General features: G+C 41.2%; 1 protein-coding gene across 1 annotated transcript in view; it reads left to right on the plus strand.

Annotated features, from left to right (window-relative positions):
* Positions 1-24,812, plus strand: part of TET2 (tet methylcytosine dioxygenase 2) — a 68,237-nt gene that overhangs the window by 37,705 nt on the left and 5,720 nt on the right. Inside the window, exons 2-7 of the mRNA XM_053976338.1 lie at positions 9,098-12,479; positions 14,682-14,772; positions 18,243-18,336; positions 19,469-19,677; positions 20,491-20,641; positions 22,801-22,890. Of these exons, the coding sequence (XP_053832313.1) occupies positions 9,098-12,479; positions 14,682-14,772; positions 18,243-18,336; positions 19,469-19,677; positions 20,491-20,641; positions 22,801-22,890 (4,017 nt within the window). The remainder of the gene's footprint in view (positions 1-9,097; positions 12,480-14,681; positions 14,773-18,242; positions 18,337-19,468; positions 19,678-20,490; positions 20,642-22,800; positions 22,891-24,812) is intronic.

The following is a 24,812-nucleotide window of genomic DNA, read 5'->3' on the forward strand; positions in this document are numbered from 1 at the left end:
TTCCACATCTTCATCTCAAACCTAAAGCTGAAGAGGATGGTAACAGTACCCATGCCGAGCTCTCTGAGGGGCTTGGAACTGTGGTACGGCAACATCAGCTCACATTTTGTTTCCCTTCCAGAGTTTTGCTTTTATCAGGATTAGACCTCAACTGTTCTTAGGTTGTCAGCTGGCTCTGGTCATCAAAACCACCTTGTCTTTCATCTCTGGTACATCTGGAGAGGTAACTGTTTTCTCAGATCTGGATTTCAGCCCAATAATCCCTGCCATTGTTCTGTGTAGATTGCAATAACCCACAAGAAAACTGCTCCTGAAGACCACACACAAATGCAGAAAAGCTGAATGGCAACCATAGCTTCAGGGAGCATCTTCTCATAGACCTAAGTGCATTAGATTCTTATCTTCTGTGCTGCCTCAGCAACAGTGGAAGTCAGAAGAGATGTTTGTGCGAGTAGCTTGAAGACTTAAGCACACTGAAAGGTTTTAAGGAAACAATCTTTTCTATAAAGCTCTGCTAGGAGTAACAAGCCTACTCTGCTGGTTTCAGTGTGATTTATACAGTGAGGGAATAAAACTGCTTAGTTACTGAGGGGAAAGTCAAGGTAATTCATACAGGTTTTTGGAAGATTGTACAGATACATGTTATAGCTGCTTGTATATCAAGCATCTGAATTTGGAGAAAATCTAGCGGAGTGTAGCATGTACATAATGTCTCCAGAGAACAGACTGTGGATTTGCTATGTGACCTCCATGCATTTGGTCAGGGAACAAATGGTATGGATATAGATCCACCCAGGGAGGAGATTGGATGTCATGAACTGGGTTGTTTATTCTGTCTAAGGGGGGAGCATTAATGACAGTCTTCAGTTACATGGGGAGAAAGAAGCCATAGCACAGAAGGAAAAAAAACCTGCTCTGCATGTCTGTGGCAGACGGGATGAGCTGATCTAAGGTGATGTTTTAAATGGTAGAAGCTTTCTAATGAGTTATATTAATTACTGCATGTAACTGTGTGTTATTATGCAACCCTCATCATCAGAGACTTTTGAAAACAGGTTGGAGTGGACTGGTACACGTCTGGCTGGTGCTGCCCTTAAGCCAAGGAACAGGGCACCGACAAACCTATTTTTACCCATGTGTTTATGAGCAATTGGTCTGGTTTGTAAGTCACGAAAGGCACAAATTGGGAGGAATAAAACTAAATCACAAGTGGGAATGAAAACACATTTTGAAATTAAATCATGCAACAATTAAAACAGTGTAAGATGTTTCCAAAACAAGTACCCTTGTTTTGGCTCAACTCCTCCAGCTCCACTGTGTGGAAGTGAAGCCCCAGCAGGACATGTAGGGGCAGGCAGCATCTCTCACAAGAACACAGGGCATCTCATGGCTTACTGGCCCTGGCAGGGATCCCCAGAACCTACCCCTTGGCTATATCGGCACACACATGGCACACTGTGTAGTGTGGGAGCTGCCTCTTTGGCTGCCTCTCATTTCTCAAAACACAGCAGCCAAAAGTTGCGTTCACTACAACATCCTAGCCTAGGTGTGGCAGAGCCATGAGAAAAACAGAGGAAGAATGTGTAGAGGGGTGTAAAGGCTCCTGTAGTGGGGCCAGTGAAGGGCCTGAAAGCTCTGCTTTACCATCTGGACATGCAGGAGCACCAGTCAGAGTACACCTTAGAGCCATCAACCTTCTCCTTGCATTCTCTCCCTGCTCTCCTCTCAGTATGACCTTCAACTTTTAAAAATAAATTTAAGAAAACTGTATTTTGTAAAAAATTCTGTTTTCAACAACACTGTGAGACCAACAGGATTTCCTACTTAAAGTTCAAAGGATAATGGAAGCCAGAGCTGTGTAAATAAGTTTCCTGAGGACACTGCAGCCCACAAGGTTTTATTCTCTTCTATCAGTTCTTCCACTCATATGTCTATTTTCTAATGTTACTGCCCCAACAAAATGAAACCTTGAAATTTTTAGCTTGCCAGTGTTTCTTTTTTCCATCCTGTGGTTTTTCACTCTGCCAAAAGCTGTGATGAAATCGTCATGGATAACTAACCTTTGACTGGTGCTAGGAAGTCATCAACCCAAGAAATCCATGCTATATCCAGGTCTGAAGCCAAATGGACAAAGATCACAGAAACTGGAAGATAATGATGACCGTGACCTCTTGGTAACCCTCCCTAAACGGCAGGTTGATAACATCAAGTGTGCCTTGAGGAACGGTTCAGCCACCAACGCTTGCTTATCCTGGCGTGCTCACAAGAGGCTGCACTGCAGAGCTTGGCCAGAACAGCAAGAGAAGTCAGCTGTTGCTCTCAGGGAGCTGATTTTAATCAGCAGCCTATATCACCATTGCCATTTGACACATGGAGTAGCTGAAGTACTGAGAGGAAAATCATCCCTCAAATAACATCCTTTCTCCAGACATCAAAAACGGGTCAAAGCACCGGTTGTGCACCTGATTAACACTGCTCAACGCACCTAGCCTAACATAATGGACTGAGATGAAGAACAAGAGACTGTTCTGTTTTCCAACCCAAACATCTTTGCCAGTGTTTAATTCACAGGCACTGTGAAATTACTGAATTATGTCCCTTGTGGGTCACAGTTTGAAATAATTTTGCTGGTCTAGACTTCACAGAGAATTTTCTCATTATGCAAAAGCATCTCACTCAACACACTTATTTGAGCACCCCTGAGATTTAAAGCTATAACTCTGTCTGTCGGATACAAAGATTCTCAAAAAAAAGCAAAGATGAAAGGGTGCTTTAGTTCAGCTTCCCTGTATTTGTTAAAGACATCTAATAGTCAGGGTGGTGCTCAAGAAATTGAGCAATACTGGTCTTAGAGTATGTTGGCATCCCAGCACCCAAGGTAGTACCAAACAAGCTAACCTGGGGAGCACTGCAGCTCTGTGGAATGGCCTGTCCATACAAACCACCTGGATCCACCATACACCAAACCTAAACCACAAAGAGAGCTGATAACTGGCAAGAACAGACAGAGATGCCAACCTCACCTTGAATGATCTGGTTATTGCAACAGGAGGGTCCTTTTGTTTCTTAAATTCAACCTGGTTTTGAAGTTTGACCTTTAGGGAAACGTTTCTTATCTGGTCATACCATGGTGGCATTTAAAGCAACTACTTTAGGACTGTGGTGTTTTGCTAGAAGAGCTACATAGTACAATTAGGTACAAAGCTTGTATGGAACACAAATCACAAAAAATGGGAACTGGAGAGCTGTGTGATGTGACATTATAATTTCTGTTTACTCATATTTTATAATCCTGAATTCATTTCCTTTGCATAATTGGTTTTTTCCACCCATACTGTAGAGGCATTTAATTTTTACTTCCCTTGATTTTATGCAATTGTTAAAATAGTACGCTTTTTCCACATCTGGGTAGAAATTACGCAGTATCCAGTCTTGTTGATGGTTATGTAATGTAGCAAGGAGAAATCACTATTTAGCTTTATTATCATGCCCTCTGTCTTAAGTTCAAAAATCAAACTGATTCAAGTGCTTTTGCAATTATACCACTGTATCACTGAAATGCAGGAACTGGTGTCAGTAAATTGAGGGGGGTTTAGCACTAGTTGATTTTAAAAATGCATGAATTTTGAAGCATCTGGCTTGGAGAAGATTTAATGAATTATTAATCCTCATATGTCACAAATCCCATGCTCTTCATTCCTGTATGTCTGCTTATACGTATATTCACTAGTCACCATTTTCCCTGTAAATTAAGGATAAATTAGCTATAAATTAGGTAACAAATTTTATCCATCCCACATTTTCTTTTGTTTGACACAGACTATCGTAGATCTAAATGCCAGAGAAGACAATTATATTCATGTAATATGACCTTCTGCAGAATACAGTCACAGTGTCATTAAGGAGTTTCCAGATTAACCCCTTAACTGCACTTTAAAGCTACAATAAGAAAGCATAATGTATATTTTAGGAAGAAATATAGATTTAACTAAAAAATTCAATGGACATGCAATGCATGGCATCCTTACTCAAGTTTTTTCCAAAGTATTGCTGATGCCCTAAATAAATAAACTATTCAAATGAAGAGACAATTGAATGTAGTGCAAAAAGACCCTATTGTAAGCCACAGAGCTCAGCTAACAACAGAGTGTCCTTGTCCTTCTGGGCCCTCCTTTACATCCGCCTTGAAGTTTCACTGTGTTTTCCTCAGCCATCACGTATGCAGTGGGGCAGCACAGCAGTGCTGCTGGTAAGGAGCAGAGCAAATCCTTAGGGGATGTTGTGGGGTTTTGAGCTTCAGTTCACCTTGGGTATGAATGCAGTCTCTCTCAAATCTGTCCTGGTCTTGCCTCTCCTCTAAGTTTCCACGTGGAAGCTCACATTGTTTCTCTGTGATTAAACTACAATACCTTAAGTGCAAAACATGTAAGAAATCCTTAAACTATACCACGTGTTCAACTTTTTGTCCTAGCAATAATGGAAATGTCTCACCAATAAGGAGCTTTGACATGTTAGCTATGAATCCTTAGCCGTCTGAGTTCACTGCATGTCTAGGGATACTGGCAGCTGCTTACAGGTGTTAACCAAGGGCACAGCTGCAGCAACTGGTCTTTAGCTACGCCAGGGAATCACATCCCATAATATCAAATCCTGGTGTTAAGCATCACTCTAACTGCTTACACACCTTGTTCCAATGTTAAAGAAGAGAAAGCTTTGTCATAGGGTTAATCAGAAACAATTTTGCTCTTAAGCAAGTCCAGAAGATTTCAGGTTTTAGAACAGAAATTGAACTTTCTGACAATGTTATGCATCAGTGCCCTTACCTACGTAATAAACACTCGTGCCTCTTCTCATATTTTCATTTGTTAGTGAAATAGGAAAAAAACCCAAACCCCTAACTTCAAGAGCTTTTTCACATGTTGGAAGTTCAGTATTTAGAACTCTGCCAGATGCATGAGCTTCAGAGGAGAGATACAACTGCACAACAGCACATAAGGATAGGTAGCCACAAGTGAAGCCAGCTACTGTACACAGACAACAGGAGCAGGAGAGTGTAGCAGAAAGTACAACTTACCAAACTGGAGTTTGGCAAGGCATATGGGCAAATTCACCTCCTGTCGAGAAAGTGCTAGAGGGGTTTCTTGTCTGGGAGCAATTTAGACCTCTGTGTCATCTGGCAGTGGCAGAAGGGTGCCAGCAGGGTGGAGGCTGTGGCAACACCCCAGGAACAACCCAGTGAGCCATCAACAAGCTTCTGGGTATCTGACTTCTGCTTTCCTGAGTCTCATACTGATAATCAGTTGAGCACAAGTCAGCTGAGGTTTTGATCTGAGGATGTGTATTTCTGCTGGGGAAAAAAACCTCTGAGGAGATAAATGTCTATCTCAACTAACCCCAGAAGGGGAAACAGCCCATTTGACATCCCACCTTTTGGTCCTTTTAGGTCCATGAGTGCTCTACCACAGCTATCCCCCCACCTACTTTTTCTCCTGGGAATCTTGCCCAGTTTTGCAGAAGACTGTACTCCCCTGCAGTGGGTGTATTTACTCATTCATTCATCAGAGCTGCTTTGCATTCACAAACTCTCCAGATACAGGTGCTATAGAAAATAAGCTATGAACCTCCAGAACTGGCTAAAACTAAAGATTTTCTGTAAAAGAAAATGACACAACTTCTGTTGCTGCAGAAATATCTGTTTTGCTTGTAACAACACCTTTCACAGTATACTGATAAGAGGTGGCAGGAATATGACAAACTTGTCCATAAAAAAACAACAAAAAAATCTCAGGCTCTCATTCAGTGCCTAGTTTCCAGTTTGTGCCCTGTGTGCAGCAAGAAAGAAATGTACTTACATTGATTGCATCTGAAAAAGTCAAACAGTGGTAGTCTGAATTATAACTTGAATGCATATTGGTGGGATGAGATGCTGATCCATTTGCACAGTAATGTGCTATATTTAAGTCATGCATCGTGGCATCTTCAAAGAGGCCAGTCATAATTATGATGGATTAGACTGCAGAGTCAGTCCTAGATGCAGTAATTGTTTCACAGATGCTGATGATGTGACTTGAATTTCTAATGAATTATAGCTGAAGAAAAATATGTGGAGCTTCTAAATGGTCTGGATAAAATACAGCTACGGGAAAGACTAAATACTGCCCTTGTGGGAAGGTAGATTTACTTTGAGAGGTAGAGTGTTCACCTCTGTAAGGACAACCACAAAGACTTTTTAAGATGCAAGCAAGTAGGAGTACTACTTCATGGTGTGCCAGGTAAAACCAATAATAAAGATATTGTGGCCATTTATTTTTTGCCAGTTCTACATTACAAACTACGTTAGTTTACATTTGCTGTGATTTGTAGTTGCTTGAGGAAGATTTTTACTCAAGTGTGACTTGAGGATAGTGAATAACTTGAGTGTAGACAGTGAGAGAAAAAAGTATAATACAAAGGTACCCCCATCCTAGATGCATTTCAAAGAATGCAAATCTGGCACTTTTAATGCATGAATTAACTTTGTATTTTGAAGAACCAAATGATTCCCATGTTCTTTGCAATGTCTAACACCAGTGCCTTTTACACTGAAAGTGGTCAGAATTTGGGGGAACATACCATAAGATCTTTGAGAATGCCATGAACAATAATTCATCTCACAAGATAACCTTGTGGGTTTTGAGAACAGCATGAACATAAGACTCTTTTCTGACCACAGATGTGCTCCTTTGAGGGGTTTGCAAGCTAAGTTTAAAGAAATCAGGGAGCCCCCATTTCTAAAGAAAATGATGCGTTTATCTGATAATAGTAAGGAGTTGAGAAGAAAGATTGCCTGGGAATTCCCAGAAGGAATTTGGTTGCAACCCACAAGGTACATCAGAAAAAAAGCCACAAGGCAAATTTTGAGGACCAGACAAAGTTTCTCACAGCTTAGTAATGCAGACTAAAACTTTTTTAAAAAGAAATAAATCTTTTAGAAGCAGCTTGACAGCACAGTGTTAATCACTATGGTGCCCTTTATTGTATTTCATACTTACGAAATGCAGCAGCCTATACACTCATGTCTGTGGTTCACCTGCACTTTTTAGGAATGAAAGGTGTGGAGGCAAAGAATGGCTTCCAAATTAGTCTGGCATTTTATTTTTGAGACACTCTGGGAGCATCGTTCTGCTGCCTGGCCTAGAATGACGCATCAGAGGAATCCTTTTCACACAGCTTTCTGCTAAGCGTGGAACATCATCTCCCTGGGAAAGCTGCAAAGGCTCATGTCTTGCGGTACTATAAAGCTAGGGTGGGAAATACCTCTAGAAGGGAATAAGCCTACACCACCATGTTAAAAAAACCCAGGCAAGACTGACAAACATTTTTTTCCATCTCCCTGTTCTTAGCTTTCCCTGCAAAAATTCTTTTTAAAAGTATCATTACCTGCAGCGAGAATTTCTCTTCTTCTGTCATAAAAAAACATAAATTGAGTAAAGGAAGAAAAAAAGTCAAACTTCAAGAGGTCAAAAGTAAATCTAAAAACAAGTTCGGCATTCGGAGAAAATGAATACAAGTTATCATATAGGTGCTTACTGGTCAAAATGTGCATTTGAATTGTCCTGCTACTGAGATCAGGGCTGCAAGCAGAGAAAATTCTGCTGGATGCAATGTATTTAATGAATTACTATTACTTATAAAAGCATTTTAGAATCATATTACTGAACTGAGTAAGGCAATACTGCACTGAAAATCAGATAAATTACATTTAAATAACATTTTAAATTACATTTTAATAACATAAAAATATTAATGTAGGATAAATACATAAGCAGAGCAACCATGATGGGAGATTTTTTTCAGTATAATAGTTCTTCCTATGTAGTGGCAATACTAGCCACGTGTAATGCTTCTCCTGACTCTGCAGTCTGAGTAGGGCTGACCTGGTAATGGAGAACCCTTCAGATTCTCCTTTATGCAAACCAAAAATAAAAGCTTCATAACAGACATGCATATATCCAAATTTTCTCTGTGCAACTTCAAATCTGTAAGACCCACTGTCAGTCTGCCTTCTGTCATTTGTGACTAGTTGAGAACCATAAACCAACAAAGAATAAATTATGAGCAGAGTCAAACAAGGGCTTTATCTATGTTAACTGGGTCTGTGAATTCTGGGAAGATGCATGTGAACAGGATTAGCTTGTCATTGTATGGAATTTGCTCACTGCACATTGTCAGTACTTTTATCCAGCTAAAAACTTCACTTTGTAAATAAAGAGTATATGAGAAAATGGGATTTCCCACCCTAACAAAGAAGAAAAAAAATCCTAGCTCCACAGCTGCAGAGCTCAATTCAAAACCCAAAGCACGGTTTAAGGCATGCTTGATATCTATATGTAAATTTGAAAGTATATTGATACCTGAAAAAAAGCATTTCCATCAAGCCTTTCAAAAATCAATCTATTTCTGTCAACTTTACCAATCTGCTGATAAACTGTAAGAGTTCCTGTGGACAGCAGTCAAGCATGGCTTTATCTTGTGTATTGTGCCACTTGCGTGGTCTTCAGGAATGCCAGTTTTAAAAAACCCTGTCAGACAGCTGAGGACAGGGGAAAAAAAAGTTTTCCCCTCTAATTGGAAACTTGGTGGCAATACTCCTTCAAGTCAGACAAAAGAGGTTTGGCACACTTGATCAAATTACAGGATTAGCACCAAGTCTGGGAACCACAGTTTCAACATGACTTTCTGTCTTACCAAGGGCAAAATGTGATGACAGAGGAGTCTATGCAAATAATTCGAAAGCAGAGAATACTTTTTGCTCCACTATGAGAGATTTCTTCTGGTAAAATATCTTACTGTGTTAAATGGGGGTAAGGAAGTCACTCTGTATTGTCACTCTCTTTTCATCTTGAAGAACAAACCTTTAAGAAAAAGGGAGACCTGGGGGTGCAAGATGCACTAGGATAGTGAAACACCCCTCGGGTGCACTTGCAGGCTCATGCTGTGTGTGGGAGCTGGTCAGGGCAAGGGGTGCTTGAATACTGCAGGAATTGTCAGTAACTGGCTGTCCTTCAATGAAAACTAAAACTGACTTAGATTCTCTCCTGTCTCTTTTCTTTTTCAGATACGTTCAGAGGGTAACCTTGTGGATGGCCTCAAAGCAGGCCAGATGGAACAGGACAGAACCAACCATGTTGACGGCAATAGATTGAGTCCATTTCTAATACCACAGTCTTCTCACATTTGCCAGACAGAGCCTTCTGCAGTGAAGCTACAGAATGGGAGTCCAGCAACAGAGAGATCTGAAGTGGAAGTAAATGGAGACCACAAGCCACTATTCAATAAAAGCAACTTTGGAGTGCCCCACCCAAAGGGAAGTCCAAACAATTGTGTTAGCCCAGACCTTTTACAAGAAAAGAAAGTATTTTCCAAATATATGCAAAATGGTGGGATCAAACGCACTTTTAGCGAGCCCTCTCTGTATGGACTTCATGAGAGCAAGAAAGTGAAACAGGACAAAGAGGTAAATGGAGAAAAAGCTGAGCCAGAGGACAATAGTGAAAAACCAAGTGTCTCCAATTGTTACAGTGAGAAGAAATCTGAGAGTTTTAAAAGACAAGAAAACGAAGCTTCAGATTTGATGCCGTCTACAAGATACAATAGTGTTGGTTCAGAAAACCCTCATGACCTTCTGATTCAGGATGAGCAGGAGCAGGAAAATATTCATTGCCATAACAGGGACATTGTCTTACTACTTAAGAACAAGGCAGTGCCAATGCCTAATGGTGCTACAGTTTCTGCCTCTTCCATGGAAAGCATGCATGGTGAACTCCTGGAGAAAACACTGTCTCAATATTATCCAGAACATGTTTCCATAGCAATGCAGAAGAACACATCTCATATCAATGCCATTACCAGTCAGGCTACTAATGAGTTGTCCTATGAGACAACACATTCATCCCATACCTCAGGGCAGATCACTTCCCCACACACCTCAAACTCTGAGCTGCCTCAAGTGCCAGCTGTAGTGGTTACTGAGGTCTACAACACAGAAGACTCCAGTAAACCTCCTGTATTGCCAGGTAGCTGTTCACTTCAGAAACCAGATCTACAGCAACAGATTCCAGGCTATGATCCTCACCAGTTACCTATAGGAAACAGTAATATTCATGGAAGCATAGGGCAGATTCCCAACCATGACCTCTCTCTAAGTTCCAGCAGTAACCTGCAAGCTCAGAGCACTGCTCTGGAAAGGTACTCTGAGCAAGCAGAAAATAATGGTGCTTTCTTTACACAGAACTCAACGTTTCACAAAGATTCCTCCACTGCTCCTGCTCCAGAAATGAACAGTGCACTGTCTGCCGCGGAGCGAGAAGGACACCACTCCTATGACAACAGATGTCATGAAACTCTTCCTGGGGAGATAAAAAATGAAGGGCAACACGAGGGACCAATGTCAGAAAGTCCCAGCCTCAGCCAACAACAACTTCAAACTCAGCAGAGCCTTCTGCAACAGGCACAAACGTCACAACAAGATGTCAGTGAAAGCAACCCGCAAGCTGCTGTGGCCACCTCAATTCCGCAGCGCCCCGAAGGAGTGATGCTGGTGTCAGAATCTCCCCTCCAAAACCTGCACACACACAGAAGCAAGGGTGAGTTGCAACAACACTATCAGCATTTCCCAGGACAGAGAGAACCTGAGACTCCTCCTGACAAAGAAAAGGACCAAGTGAAAGAGCCCATACAACAGGCTCAACATTATTCAAAACCAGCCTGGATAGAACTGGTTTCCACCCAGTTCCGCCAGGGAGAGCCTCCCCAGAAGTCCAGCGAAGCATTATTGCGGTCAATTCTTCAGTACCAGGCAAGCACAGCCCAAACAGTTTATACAAAACAGTATGCTGGAAGTCCTGATTCATTAAAGGGGCCTTCAGGACAGGCCCAGAGCCAGAAGATAATGCAACAGGAACAATTTCCTCCACTGTACAAAAGCGAGAGCTCCCAGCTGCAGCCACATCCCCCAGCTGACCAGCAGCTGCCGTTCCAGAAACACTCACCACAGCCACAGCTCACAAAGGTGGATTCCCTTCTCAAGTCCCAGGTGCAGAAACACCCTCCACAGCAGCTCCATTTCCAGCCAAGATCAGAACAACAAGGTGAACAGCCTTCAGGGGCCCCCTTGAAACAGCAGCACTTGAATCCCCAGCCAGGGGAAAACGGGCAATTCTTGCATTCACACATCTTGCAACAGATGCTGCAAAAACAGGCACATGCAGTGCAACTGCCATGCAGTCCACAGCTAACCCCAAACCAGCAGCAGGCTCCACAAATGAAAACTAAAGACCTGCCCCAAGCCGTATCCCACCCCCAAAGCAATACTGAGCAGCCTCTAGACAGGACGTCCTTCAATCACCTTAAACTAGATGAATGTTTCCAAACTGGGACTAAGTATGCTAAATCAGCTGCATTCCCACTGCCTAACCCTCAGCTAGGCCTAGAGCAGGTACAGGCCATGAACAACAAAGCTCCCCTTTACACTCAGAAGGCAAATGCCAGTATCCAGCACCCTTGCCCAAACAACAGACACCTGATTTCTGAGAAGAAAGGGAACGCCGCAAATATGGAACGCTTTGGAGCCAACAAAATGCAGGACTTGCAGCATGTGCAGTATTTTTCAAATAACTTGACCGCAAAGCAAGATGTGAATCATTGTTTTCAAGAACAAGAGCAACAGACACAACAAGCCTCAGTTCTGCAGTTGCCACCCCTCCAGCCCTCACAGGGCTATGGTGCTAGTCTGAACCAAGACCTCCCAAGCAAACAAGCTCCACAGATCCCTCAGCAGTACTTACCACACAGCCAAACTGCCCCCCATGCCCAAGACCAGAGAGGCTGTCATTTGCAGTCCCAGACCCCTAAGGATTTTCAAAAGCATGCTGCTCTGCGGTGGCATCTTTTGCAAAAACAGGAGCAACAAGCATACCAGCAACCCAAAACTGAGACTGGTCCCAGTGCAGCACGCAAGCCTATAAAAACTGAGGCTGGCACAAAGTCTAATGTCTGCATGCACCCATCAGCTGGACAGCTGGAAAACAAAATGTGGAAAAAAACAATTAAACAAGAGAATCAGCACTTTGGCTGCGAGAACTTGCAACAAAAGAGCATCATTGAGACAATGGAGCAGCAGCTAAAACAGATACAGGTCAAATCACTGTTTGATCATAAGACTTTTACTCTCAAATCACCCAAACATGTGAAGGTTGAAACAGCAGGCCCTATTACCATCCTGTCACGAAATACCAGTGCTGCAGATTTTGACACTCAAACCCCAATCTTAGATCAGCAAGCAAACTTGTCTGCTGAGAAAACCCCGACCAAAAGAACAGCTGGAACTGTTCTCAATAATTTTTTAGATTCACCTTCCAAGTTATTGGATACGCCTGTAAAAAATTTATTGGACACACCTGCCAAAACCCAGTATGATTTCCCATCTTGCAGCTGTGTTGGTAAGTGCTGAGATGTACTAAAAACATAATAGCTCACAGGAAGGAAATGAGCCTTCAGGTTGGGATCACAGGGTTAGTTGGATGTTTTTGTTGGAAGATTTTCTTGGGGTTTTTTAAGAACAGTAATTAGTGAAGACTTATAAAACTGGGATTTTACACACTTATGCCTACTCCACTTACCAACCCTACACATGGCCCCTTCCTCATTATTCCATAAAGCAATTACCTATTTGATTTTTCAGTCAGAATGCTTGTGGCTCCAGATCCATTCTCCTTGAGCAGCAGACATGTAACAACAACCATACTGATAAAAAGTAGGTCATAACTTTATGACCTGATTTATTTGTCAAGGTTAGATATAGCTTTCAAAAAAACTATCCCGGTCCAAAACTTTAGAGCCTTATGGCCATTTTTTGCTCTAACAGTGAAATTGTTGAAGTTTCCCTTAGTAAAGACTAAGCAAAAACAGATGTCAGATTATTCCTTACTTGTTGCAAGAGTTTATCCTCCTTTTCAGGCATTTGTCTCCTGAAAGGCTAAAGAGATCCACAGTTTCATAGAGAAGCTACACAAGCAGTACCAAAAAAAGCAGTGGGGGGATCCTTGTTGCTGCTTGATGGCAAACCCTGTCTCCAAGAGCTGGAAAAATAGAGCAGAGGGGAGCAGAGTGGCAGGCATGGTCCGCTAGCCCAAGCTTTCATACAGTACTAACACTGCACATAGCCAAGTGTAACAGGCACTTTCAGACTCTACTGGATAAATTATTCAGGCTGAAACAAAAGGTCCAGCACCAAAAATGAGAAGAAGAAAATAAAAATCCTTGTTAAAGTTTCAGTTACTAGGATTTTGTATCAATTATAAAAGAGGGAAGTTGAATCAATGCTCTTCCAAAATGCAAAATGGATCTTTTTGCCATTTTGAATGGTGGGGCTGTGTCTCAGAGATGGTATGTGGGAACAAAACCAGGAAGTCATGTATTTCTAGAGCACCCAGGAAGAACAGTGGAAGCCAATTCCTTGCTGTTCCTTGTTTTATAAGAAACAACCTTCAAAATGTAGGTTTTTTTGAAAATACAGTTATCATTTGTTGGGGGGTTTTTATATTGTTTCTTCCATATAGTTAGGACAAGTTTTTCTAGCACTTATTTCCTTATCCTCACTTTTTTTTTTCCTACTGAAACCACTAAGCAAACTTAAGAACTTATCCTACATTTGCATTTTAATTCTTCAGTCCTAGCAGACACTAGGAAATACAAGAGTATGAAACGCCTTCTGAAGAACCCAGTACCACAGCATAACCTATAGGTTTATTGCTCTTTCTTATCAATATTGTCCTTAAGAAGATTAAATTAAGCCATTCCCCACTGACACGTTCATATTTATACCATGCCTTCATCGTGCTTCCAGAGGCTGGCTGTCAAGAGCAGCACCACCCATCCAGCCTGTGGAGTTAGCATGGCAGAAAGCAACAAGTCAGCATTCAGACATCAGCCAGCACAGCTCCACCACCTCCTGAACCCAGTCAGGGCCTGGCCATTTCTTTGACACAGCTGGAGCCTGCTTCCTGGTATCAAACCAAACATACAGCACGTATTGTGACTGCTGATACAGTCCTACCTACACACAGAAAACTGAGGCCACATTCTTGGCATACAAGGGTTTTTACCAGGCCTTGGGCATGATTTTTTTCAGCAAATTTGTTTTTTTTTTTCGTTTTCACAGTTTTTCTGTGGGTGGCAGGAATTCTCTGTGTAACCTTAGTGGCCAGTTTTTCAAGCTGTAAGTTCCTGCACTGTCAAAAACAAGTACGATACAGCTCCCTAACATCAATATTTACCACTGTTATCCCATTTATCCTCCTTTCTACATACTGGGAGAGGAGGAAGTAGGAGAAGGAGAAACAATTGTTCGCTGATAACAGGAAAATGCCAATTTGAACATCAGTGTAGAGCCTGAGATGTGGAATAAGTGTTTGTGCTAGGGAAAGGCACACAGTCCCTATCACAGCTGTTTGCAGGATTAGCCATTGCTTTGCATGTTTAGTACAAACTGTGTGGGCAAATGCCTCAGACATAAGTGTTTGAAAACTAGCCCCAAGCCCATAGAGCAGTCTTCTAACAAGCTAGAGGTAAGCTTTGTAATGTGACATTTTACATGAAAGAATTAAGCTTCAAAGTAATAACCTTTATTTTGTTTTAAACAGAGCAAATTATTGAAAAAGATGAAGGTCCCTTCTATACCCATCTAGGAGCCGGTCCTAATGTGGCAGCTATTAGAGAAATCATGGAAGAAAGGTAATTAGTGCAAAGGCACAGAGCAGATTAACTTTTATCCTTTTGTGGACGTCAGAATTTTTCCAGCTTTTGCACATAAAGAAATAAACAACTGCAAATCAAGTAATTACTTGCAGGCTTAGCTACTCCAGTGTTGCCAACATTACGCACCCTGCTATTCACCAGAGAGTCACAATATTTGACAGGGCTAATAGTCTGCTGGCTGGCACGGGCTGTGCCCTGGGAGACAGATGCCAGCCAACCCAAGCCGGAACAAGTTCTCACCAGCCTGCCAAGCAAGGCGGCTGGCAGTGGCTGCAAAGGCAGGCATGGAGCTGGTGTTCCCTCTGGCTAGGAGAATGCCAGTGGAGAAGGAGGATGAAGAGCAGAATACCAAATTTCAGCATCAATTTCCCCTCACTAAAATTACTAAATGTCTGAATCTCATTCATTCATGTCTAGAGGAGTGCCACAGAACTGCTGGATGGGATTTCAGCCCAAGAATCGATAAGTAGTGTTGTGAGAAAACATTCCCCTGCCTTGGAGTATTGCACAAACCCAGTCTTATCTTGATTATGGACAATCCCTGTCATCATGTTGCATCCTGTGGTGTATTTAGTACATCAAAGCCAACCAAACCAGGAATTTTTAAAGGCACAGAAAAGATATATGATATGTGCTGTTTAAAAATATGTGTAAGCACAAACCCCACCAGCCTACCTAAGATATACAAAGTAAAAGCTGTCACAAAAGTGATTTCTGCACTGTGAATTCTGCATTACTTGTAGCCAATAATGACCAGATTTTTAGAGGTATCTGGGAATTCAGTTCCCCCCTGAACAAAGAAGCAAAAGAAAAACTCTTCAGTTAAGTCAGAGACAGATGGGAATTTGGTTTGTTCGTACCTTAAAAATCTGGACTCCAGAACAGCAGTGAAGCTCCAGCTAGCTGCAGAACCAAAAGCAAGTGGGCATTATTGCAGTACTCGGTCTCAGCTAAGGAGCACCATTTCTTAGCAAGGTCTGTTAGCTTGTGCTCATCACTGCACAACCTTGGGGCACTTGTAGCCTATGAAACCCTTCAGATTAAATCATAAGGTGCTTTCTCTTTCTTAGCACCTCTTTCCCTGTGACTCTTGTGCATGGCTTGCCCCAGTAATTTTCAGCTTTGGGAGCAGCTCGAGTGCATGAAAACTACATAAATCAGCTTCCTTCTGGGAAGGAAGAGTGAACACTGACTCTCTGAAGAAATTCTTTACCATCTGTTATCTCCAGAGCTCTCATCAACTGGTTCTTTAGTATTTACAAATAATAAATAAAAGAGGAAAGTTATTCCTGTTGCAATGTCAATTATGGAGATGAAATTTTTTTCTGTTTTTTTACATTGGAAAGTAGATTTTCATTCTTAATATTGACCTTATCTTTTTTTCTTTTCTTTTTTGAATTTAATTTCATTTCATGTTGACAGAATGAAATTATGAGATATCATAGGTAATGTGCAACTAACTAATCTGCCAGGTTCAGCAGAGTATAGCAGCAGCCACTTGAACAATGGCTAGTGTTCAACTGTATGGTATGAACTAGGAAGTTCTCTGAACTCCAGAACTCATTAGTTAATTTTGTATCCCTAAGTAAAAAAGAAACAAACCCTTCAATATAAAGATATTCTCAAGCATACACGTGCAGTTGGTGACATTAATCACAACTCAAGCTTTTAACCTGGCTTCCAATGCATATGGATTGATTGTTAAGGTATCAGCACTGCTAAAGAAGCCAGGACTTGGATTTAGACTTAGAATTAATATTTTAGCTACATGACAACTAATTTCTTGCAGAATCCGCAGCAGATACAGATGTTTTACCTCTTCTTTCTACCAATCCTACTGATGCTCAGTGAATTTTAAAGCCAATCAGCTTTGGCCTGAAAGCAAGCATGACAAACATCAGGCACTAATTCCTTTCTGACAGTTGAAAATAATTGGGATGAAGTCCATTTAATTTCCAGTGTGTACTGTACAACATAGTTCTATAGAGGCATCCACACAGTTGTCCTGCAATCCAGATTAGAAAACTGATAGAAAATGTTAAGATTTAAAAATGTTTTTTGAATGTGGTTAATTAAAGAAACAAGTAAATACTAATATCCAAGCCTAAGGAGGAAAAAGTGACCTAACAGTTGCTTGCAGAACATGTGTGGTACAACTTCATTTTGTTTATATAATTTCCTGTGACACTGAAACTTCACAATGAGATCACATCTAAAAATAAGCATTTTTCATTTCCTTTACAGGACAGAAGTTTAAATACAGATACTAGCCCTTAAATATGTCACCAAGATTTTAGTGCAAAAACAAGAGGAAAAAGGGTCAGAAGTCCCTAAGGCATCACTAAATGGCTGCATAATAGGAATATAACTTGATTGGTAAAGGCAAAGAATAAAGAGAGTGATTTAGTTAGTTCCCACACTTGGCTATTAAAAGTTAACAGCAGTGAGAGTGGCAGAATTCCAGAAATGGTGATGGAAGTGCAGTTTGCCCAGTGCCCAAGGAGCAGCCAAGTGGCCAGGGTGGCTCAGTCTGTATCACTGTGGTCACTGCAGGTTCTGCCCCGGCCTCCCCTGAGCCCTGGTGTGCTCCTGGGCTCAGCAGGTGAGCAATCCCAGAGAAATGCCTGGAAATGGCTCAACACATGCAGCACTTTTTATTGAGTCAAGATATCCTTCACGTGGCATTTGCCACATATCTCCATTTGGAAAGTGGATCCTCTTTGCTCTGGCAACAGCACTGCTTGCATATGGAGCTAGAGCCTGCCTTGAGAGCATAATCCCCTTGTTTAAATCCTTCAGCAAGAGCCGAGCTTGCCCACCTTAGCTGAAAAAGGCACACAAATGATGTTATCTCAGGGCACCTTGTGATCCTATCTGGAGTAGAGAAGTCGAGTAGAAGTAAATAAGTAACAATTTATGAGCGGATTATAAAGTTTAAAAAATAGATATGAAGCAAATTAATCCTGACTTAACTGATTCACATTAAGCCAGAAACAAGCACAGAAAATTAATAAAGTGACTGTTACATGCCAGCTGTTCTATGACAACTTAATTATATACATTTCACAGAAACAACATCAACCCCGAAATTAAAAGAAAAATATAAAATTCTTCACCAGAATAAAGAGACTTATTTTTGTAAAAAAACCCACTTTTCAAAACATCATCTATAACAAATGCTCTACAGAAATGGCTAAAATATTTGGTAATATTAATGTGATAATGATAATTTTTACCCGTCTGGGATGTATTAAAGACATTTGCCTCTCTTAATATATCATTCCACCACTGAAATAAAATCATGAAGACAAATCACATTGCACATCTTTCCCTGTAATTCATAGTGTTTATTTTTCTAAGATAAGACTGGCAAATGTACTCCATCTTTTCAGTGCACACAGAACCACATGAATCTGCTTACTGTACATATTTTTGTTTTGTTTAAGATTTGGACAGAAGGGTAAAGCTATAAGGATTGAGAGGGTTGTCTACACTGGGAAAGAAGGCAAAAGTTCTCAAGGATGTCCAATTGCTAAATGGGTAAGTGATGTAAACAAATTAATCTAGTTTGGTATGATGGTTGATGTAGCTGACAGCAGTGACGTGTCCTATTAACTGACACTAGGAAATTTCAAATAGCTCAACAGCAGCAGTAATACGGGGTGCCTGTAGCCTGCTCCCACCCTTCTCTCACTCCATTGACTTGTTGCATGGAGAATAGCAAGAATAAAATTTAATTCAAAGGCATGAAAACCTAAGAAGAAGGGCATGTTGCTTAAAGTTTTGCACCACCTGACATTTTCATTGCTGTTTAATTTTAGCCTACAAATAAGTCCAGTAAGCGCACCACTGTGATGTCTTTAAAATACCCTCCCCGTCTGAGAGAGGTGTTAGGACACCCTCTTAAGCAAACACTGTCGTACTTTGGAACAGATTACTGAGTGGTTTGGATTGCTGGGGCAAGACAGCATGAGGAAAAACGAATACATTACAGTTTTTATGCATGCCAGACTGCACCCTTTTTAGGAAATGCTTCTCAGTGCTTATGCTACTGGAAGGATACTGTTTTATTTGAAAAACATCTCCTGCTTTCCTCCCAACACTGTAATGTTTGTATGTAACAAGAGGAGGTCACAAAACTGTGAGGCTGGTTATGACTATAGCTGCTTAAGTTTGGAAGGGAAGGGGAGAGAGCTCCCATGTCCAGTTATTTAGTCCCTTCCTTACTGCCTGCCTTCCTCTGCATGCTTCCTGCCTGAAGACAGGTGACCACTACCCAGCTCTGTGCGGGGAGACACCTCACTGCTCATCAATCGGTCTGGGCCACAATTGTAGCACAGATTCAGGAGAGGAATCCTACTGAATCAGAGCATGGAAGCTACTTTTATAAAGCTGATTTCCACCATCACAGCTTTCCATGCCATCAGGCAACCTCTTAGAGTCAGCTTCATTAAACACAAAGGGTAGCCTTGCCATATCACAGTGAGAAAAACAGACTGAACTGCCAGAAGAGAGGATACAAGTAGAAGTACAAGAAGAAAGAGGAGTATACAAGTAGAAGTAACCTCCCCCACCACACAGTAATGCTGAGGTTTCCTACTCTCTTGCTCTTCACATTAAGAATGGCATCGTTTGTGTTGGGGCTCTGGGGTGTGTGTTGCTGTACATGCAGGTAGTCCGCAGAAGCAGTCAGGAGGAGAAGCTGCTCTGCTTGGTGCGCGAGCGAGCAGGACACACGTGTGAGACGGCCGTCATCGTGATTCTCATCCTGGTCTGGGAGGGAATCCCAACCAGCCTGGCTGACAAGCTCTACTCAGAACTCACCGACACCCTGAGGAAGTACGGCACGCTCACCAACCGGCGCTGCGCCCTGAATGAAGAGTAAGTCGAGCAAAGGCTGTGCTCACCAAACCTGCAGCCCCATCTTCAGACCCAGCACCTCTACACATGCTGTTTACCCTGAAACATCTACAACCCTCCTAGCTGTTTCATGTGGTTTGAAAACCCACAAACTTTCTAGGAAGCCCAAAGTAAACACTCTTATAAATAGGGAAAAACAATTTCTCAGAGTTGGGAAGCATCTCAATATGTTAAAAAGAAGAGATCTCAGCAGGGGCCAGGATAGCTGGTACCTCAACATTGAAATAAAAGCTGGGTGCACTAAATCATACTTGTGTAAGCTGACGCAGACTAGCCTCAATCTAAAGAAATTGCACTGTATCTCTTTCCCATGCCTTTCTGAGAGATGAGAACATTTAGACCAAAATTACCACAGCTATCACTGTTTGTTACTTTGGCTTCATGGGTAGAGTCATATTTCAGGAATTATTGCTTAGACCCTGTCAGAGCGCTCCCACATTCCTGCAGGGCTGTCAGCACAAGCCCCTGCGGCACGATGAATATCAGTACCTAACAAGGCACCACACTAACATACCCTCACCCAAGCAAAGCCATGTTTCTCACACAAGTGTAGAACCCCCAAAGACCCTGCTTTGTAACCATGAAATTATTCACTCTGATAAATTCCTCTGTTATGACGTGTATGTCTCCCTCTTGCATTTCTTCATTATTTACTGGTGGAAGATTATCCACACCGCTGATTCCCTGGAGTACTGGCAGAACGCTGATGGCCACTGCCAGAGCACCACAGGAGGACCTGCCTGCTGCTAACAGCTGTGCTCTCTTATCTTTTAGACGGAATTGTGCATGCCAAGGGCTGGACCCTGAAACTTGTGGTGCTTCATTTTCCTTTGGTTGCTCCTGGAGCATGTACTACAATGGTTGTAAGTTTGCCAGAAGCAAGATTCCAAGAAAGTTTAAGCTGATGGGAGATGACCCAAAAGAGGTTGGTGTCCATTTCTGAAATGAGCTTCATTTGCAAATAAATGTTTTCTGTCGCTCTGTAAATAGAGATACAGTACAAGAGAGCAGGGCCCGAGGCCTCCCTGAGTGCTGTACATGTAGGGTAATTAAATAACTGCCAGTCAAAACCGATTGATTCCAGTCGCTGAGCCAGCTGAATCGACTGTCCAAATTCTGACAGCTGGTAAAAGCCTTGAGACTTGAAACCATGTTTTCAGGCTTTCACAATTAGAGGAGAAGGCATGGCCTGAATAATTCTGGCTGTATTAGGCCTGCAATTGAGCATTCCCCAGTGGCACAATGGAAGGTTTACCAGCTAATGGCACATAGCACTGTAACTGGGAACCAGAGCAGACTGGTTCAATGGAGACAAACATGATGAAACTCTGAGATGACAATAGGAAGAAGAGGATAGAAAGACTCATTCTACGTACAGTCCTTCCCCACTGAATGTTTCCAGACCGAGCTCTGTGTTACAACGAACTGGCAAATGTTGAAAACGAGCCAGAGTAATAAACACTGACCTTAGCCTGGACACAAGATACCTTGAAGTTATGACTGCAGTGAGTCCTGGACACCTCCAGCAAGTCATGTGAAGCTCCAGTGGCCCAGTCTGCTTTCTCGCAAGGATGTGCAGATTTAATTCCTTGCCTGTGTACTGGCATGTTGGTGCAGTTTCACTGTATTCTGATGTCTTACACAAATCCAAGCATTACTGTCTTCATAATCAGAGAGACAGGTAATTCCACATCCTATAGCCTGTGCTGAAAAGAATGCACTGTTCAGAATATCATCTTAACTAACATAGAGGTTTTCCTGCCCACTGCTCTTATACAGCACCAAGAACTACAGAATAGCTCTCCTCCATACATGCCGTGGCACAAAGCCTTGTTTTATCACAACCTGCAATCCTAAACTACCTACATTTCTAAGATGGATACCTGCCCAGAGCACACCAGGGCACTCTTCCAACTTGCATTCTTGGATTTACTTCCTATGGAAGCCAGATTTATGCAGGAAAGAGGGTTTTACCCTCCAGTCCTGGTTCCAAAGTTGGGGGCAGCCAAAGCACACATCCAGACCAGGGGCTGGGTTCCATAGCATAGACACAGTTTATAGGCAGCACAGAATCCTCACCAATAAAAACTAGAAGATACACTAACAGATACTAACCTACAGGCCATACAAAAGCTCCACATTCTGGCAGCAGGCACGAGGTCACAGCGAGATATTTTTTGACAATTTTGTGTCAAACCAAACTAGGATATTGTCCCGTAGTAGGGAACACAAACTTTCAACACACCAAATGCTTTCCTCTCTGAAACCTGTTTTCTCACAGCTCTTCACATCTTCTTTAAATACAAAAACTCCTAAAAACAAATACACCATTCCAGTATGCCACCATTCTGTATGCACTTAAAATGAAAGATAAGGGCCTCATACAAAGGAGGTTTTGAATTTGGGATTCTCATCCTTAGATGATAGGGAACAACTCTGGAGTATGTTATTAGATTATTTTTTTTTAAAACACTTTATTTTGAACTGTCAATTTATAGAAAAAAGGATGTGCCGTCATTCCCACCTCCATATCACCAATTACTAGACACATCCATTCATTGCTTAAGGATTGGGAACTTTTTGAAGGCTGCAATATTTAAATATTTTTAAATTTCTGCATGTAAAAATAATTCAGTATGTCAAAGTGTTGTCATTGCAATGTGCAAAACCCTTAAATTAGCCATATTTACTTGGACCATTCTGATGTTATTTCTCTCAAGCTTTCTGAAGAGTATTATTTTCTCACAACTCCAAAAAGGAAAATAATGAGGATATCACACTTAGATCTAAAATATATCCATGTTGAAGAATGTGATTTTTCTCAATATAAAACAAATTAAGTGTATAGTATATGATGTTCTATTTCAGGTTTTCCACTACACCACTATAACTGTTCCATTCCTTTAAAGGCCTTAGGACAGTGACATTAAAAGGAGATTAATAGCAGTCATATCAGTCACAGTGATACTGGTTTATGCCTTTACGTAACTGTCAGTGTAAACACGATTGTGTAAAGACCCTAACTCGTTGGATCCCAGGTGTACAGTATGGAAGCGTCATTGAACTCTGTTTCATCTCTAACAGGAAGAAAAACTAGAATCCCATTTGCAGAATCTGTCAACCCTGATGGCACCTACCTACAAGAAGCTTGCACCCGATGCATATAACAACCAGGTATGATGGGGGAAAAAAGGAGTATGAGAAATCATGGTAATAACCTATTTTTTAAGATACTTTCCAATGCTTCAGCCTTGCACCAAACCATTATATACATTTCATGCCAACATTTCTTTGATATCAGCATGAAGACAAGTAGAAATGAACAATTTCACTTTAAATGCTCTCACAAGTAAAACTAACAGGATTTGGTCCACTAAATAGAATTAACCTTTCAGCTACATCAACATGATAAAATTATTTCACTCTTCAGCTCCAAAATACAAATTTCTCAATTTAGCATGAATAACCATCCAAACCAACAAAGCTGCCATGTATATGGTGTGAGATTGGCAACAGTTTCTACTCAAGTCCTGAAGCCACAGTTTCAGTTCTGCTCTCTCAAGCAGCAGATGAATTTAGTTTTCACCAAAACTGCCTTTATAAACAGGCTTTTAAAGTGAAGGTCTATATTGGAACACAGTCAGTCCTGTGTATGCACACAAGTGCCTGCAGCAGCCTTCTTGCATGAGGGGATCTGTTCTCAGACATGCTCAGAGCTCTGATGAGGTTGCCAGTGCGGCTATGTCTTGTCTACATTTCATTACAAAATGTCTTTCAGATAGTTACACCAAAATTTGACAGCACACCACTTGCAAACATGTAACTATTGACCTTATTTTCATTGTTCAGGTTTACTACTGTTAGGAACATTCACAGAACTTACAGTCCCCAAACTTTCAGCATCTACTGCAAACTGTGACATCCCCCTGCTTTCCTATTGACAGGACTGTACAACCAGCACAAGACAGTTTCTCAGCTTTAACAGAAACAGTAAATTAACACAAAACTGTCCATCATTATCTGCTGCAAAATTCACTCCTTTACTGCGTATTTAGTAGCAGCTAGACAGGGTAAACAGACTCAGTGCAGACATACCCAGTTTCACTTACCTGATCAGATAATGTTTGGAGACTCATTATGGAGAAAACTGTGGCTATGTGTCCACTAGCTGTGGTTATCTATCCAAATATCTGAGAGACATTCTGCAAGAGAAAATAGGAAGAGAAAGAAAAGAAAAATGAGGTGGTGAACAATAAATTGTTTCTTTGCTTGGGCTGCTATTCTTTTCCCACAAAAATTCAGTTAAGAACTTTTCTTCAAGTAAACTGTGGTGCTGCCCAACATTTGTTGAAAATACATGCTTTTACAAGTTCCAATTTCTACCTTATGTAATAAGGCATGTGTATAGCTTGGCTTATTTCAGGAGTTTCATGCAGACCTTGTATTTGTGGGGAAACTGTACTTGAGCTACTGTCAGTAGCTTTAAAGGGAGATGATTGAGTTCTAATTTGTATGATACTGTAAAAGGTTCTAAAACCAAAAAAGCACTAAAACCACATTTCAAATTCCCAGATTTATTCTAATCCAAATCTGAACCACTTGTGGATTACAACCAAGAACTGGAAAGGGATTGTTACCCAACTGGACCAAACAGAACATTTCAGAGAGCATAGTTTGATCAGACAATTATAGTCTGGCTAACATTTCAGACCACTCACATTTAATTCCAAAGAAGTTTACACAGTTTTCAAGGTTTTTTCTGCTTTTGTTTTCATATTCCAGGGAAGTAAATAATCCAGATCTGAAAAATAAATGTGAGCAAACTAGACATATTTTTAGTGATTTTGAATGAAGACTTGGCAAAGCATCTAATTTGACCTTAACTTAAAAAGAGATCCACTAAGTTCCATTAAGTGTGGATGTTCTGTGCATTCACTTGAAAGATTCAGGAATTTCAGTAAAGCATTTTATAAATGTGGTTTCATTTTTAATTAAAAAAAAAAAAAAAAAAAAAAAAAGAAACCATTTTTTAAGGCTTTATCTTCAATTACAGAATCCTTTCTTTTTGTGTAAGGTGTGTTGTTGCATTATGAGTT

Source organism: Vidua macroura, chromosome 4, assembly GCF_024509145.1.
Source record: "Vidua macroura isolate BioBank_ID:100142 chromosome 4, ASM2450914v1, whole genome shotgun sequence".
Classification (NCBI taxonomy): Eukaryota; Metazoa; Chordata; class Aves; order Passeriformes; family Viduidae; genus Vidua; species Vidua macroura.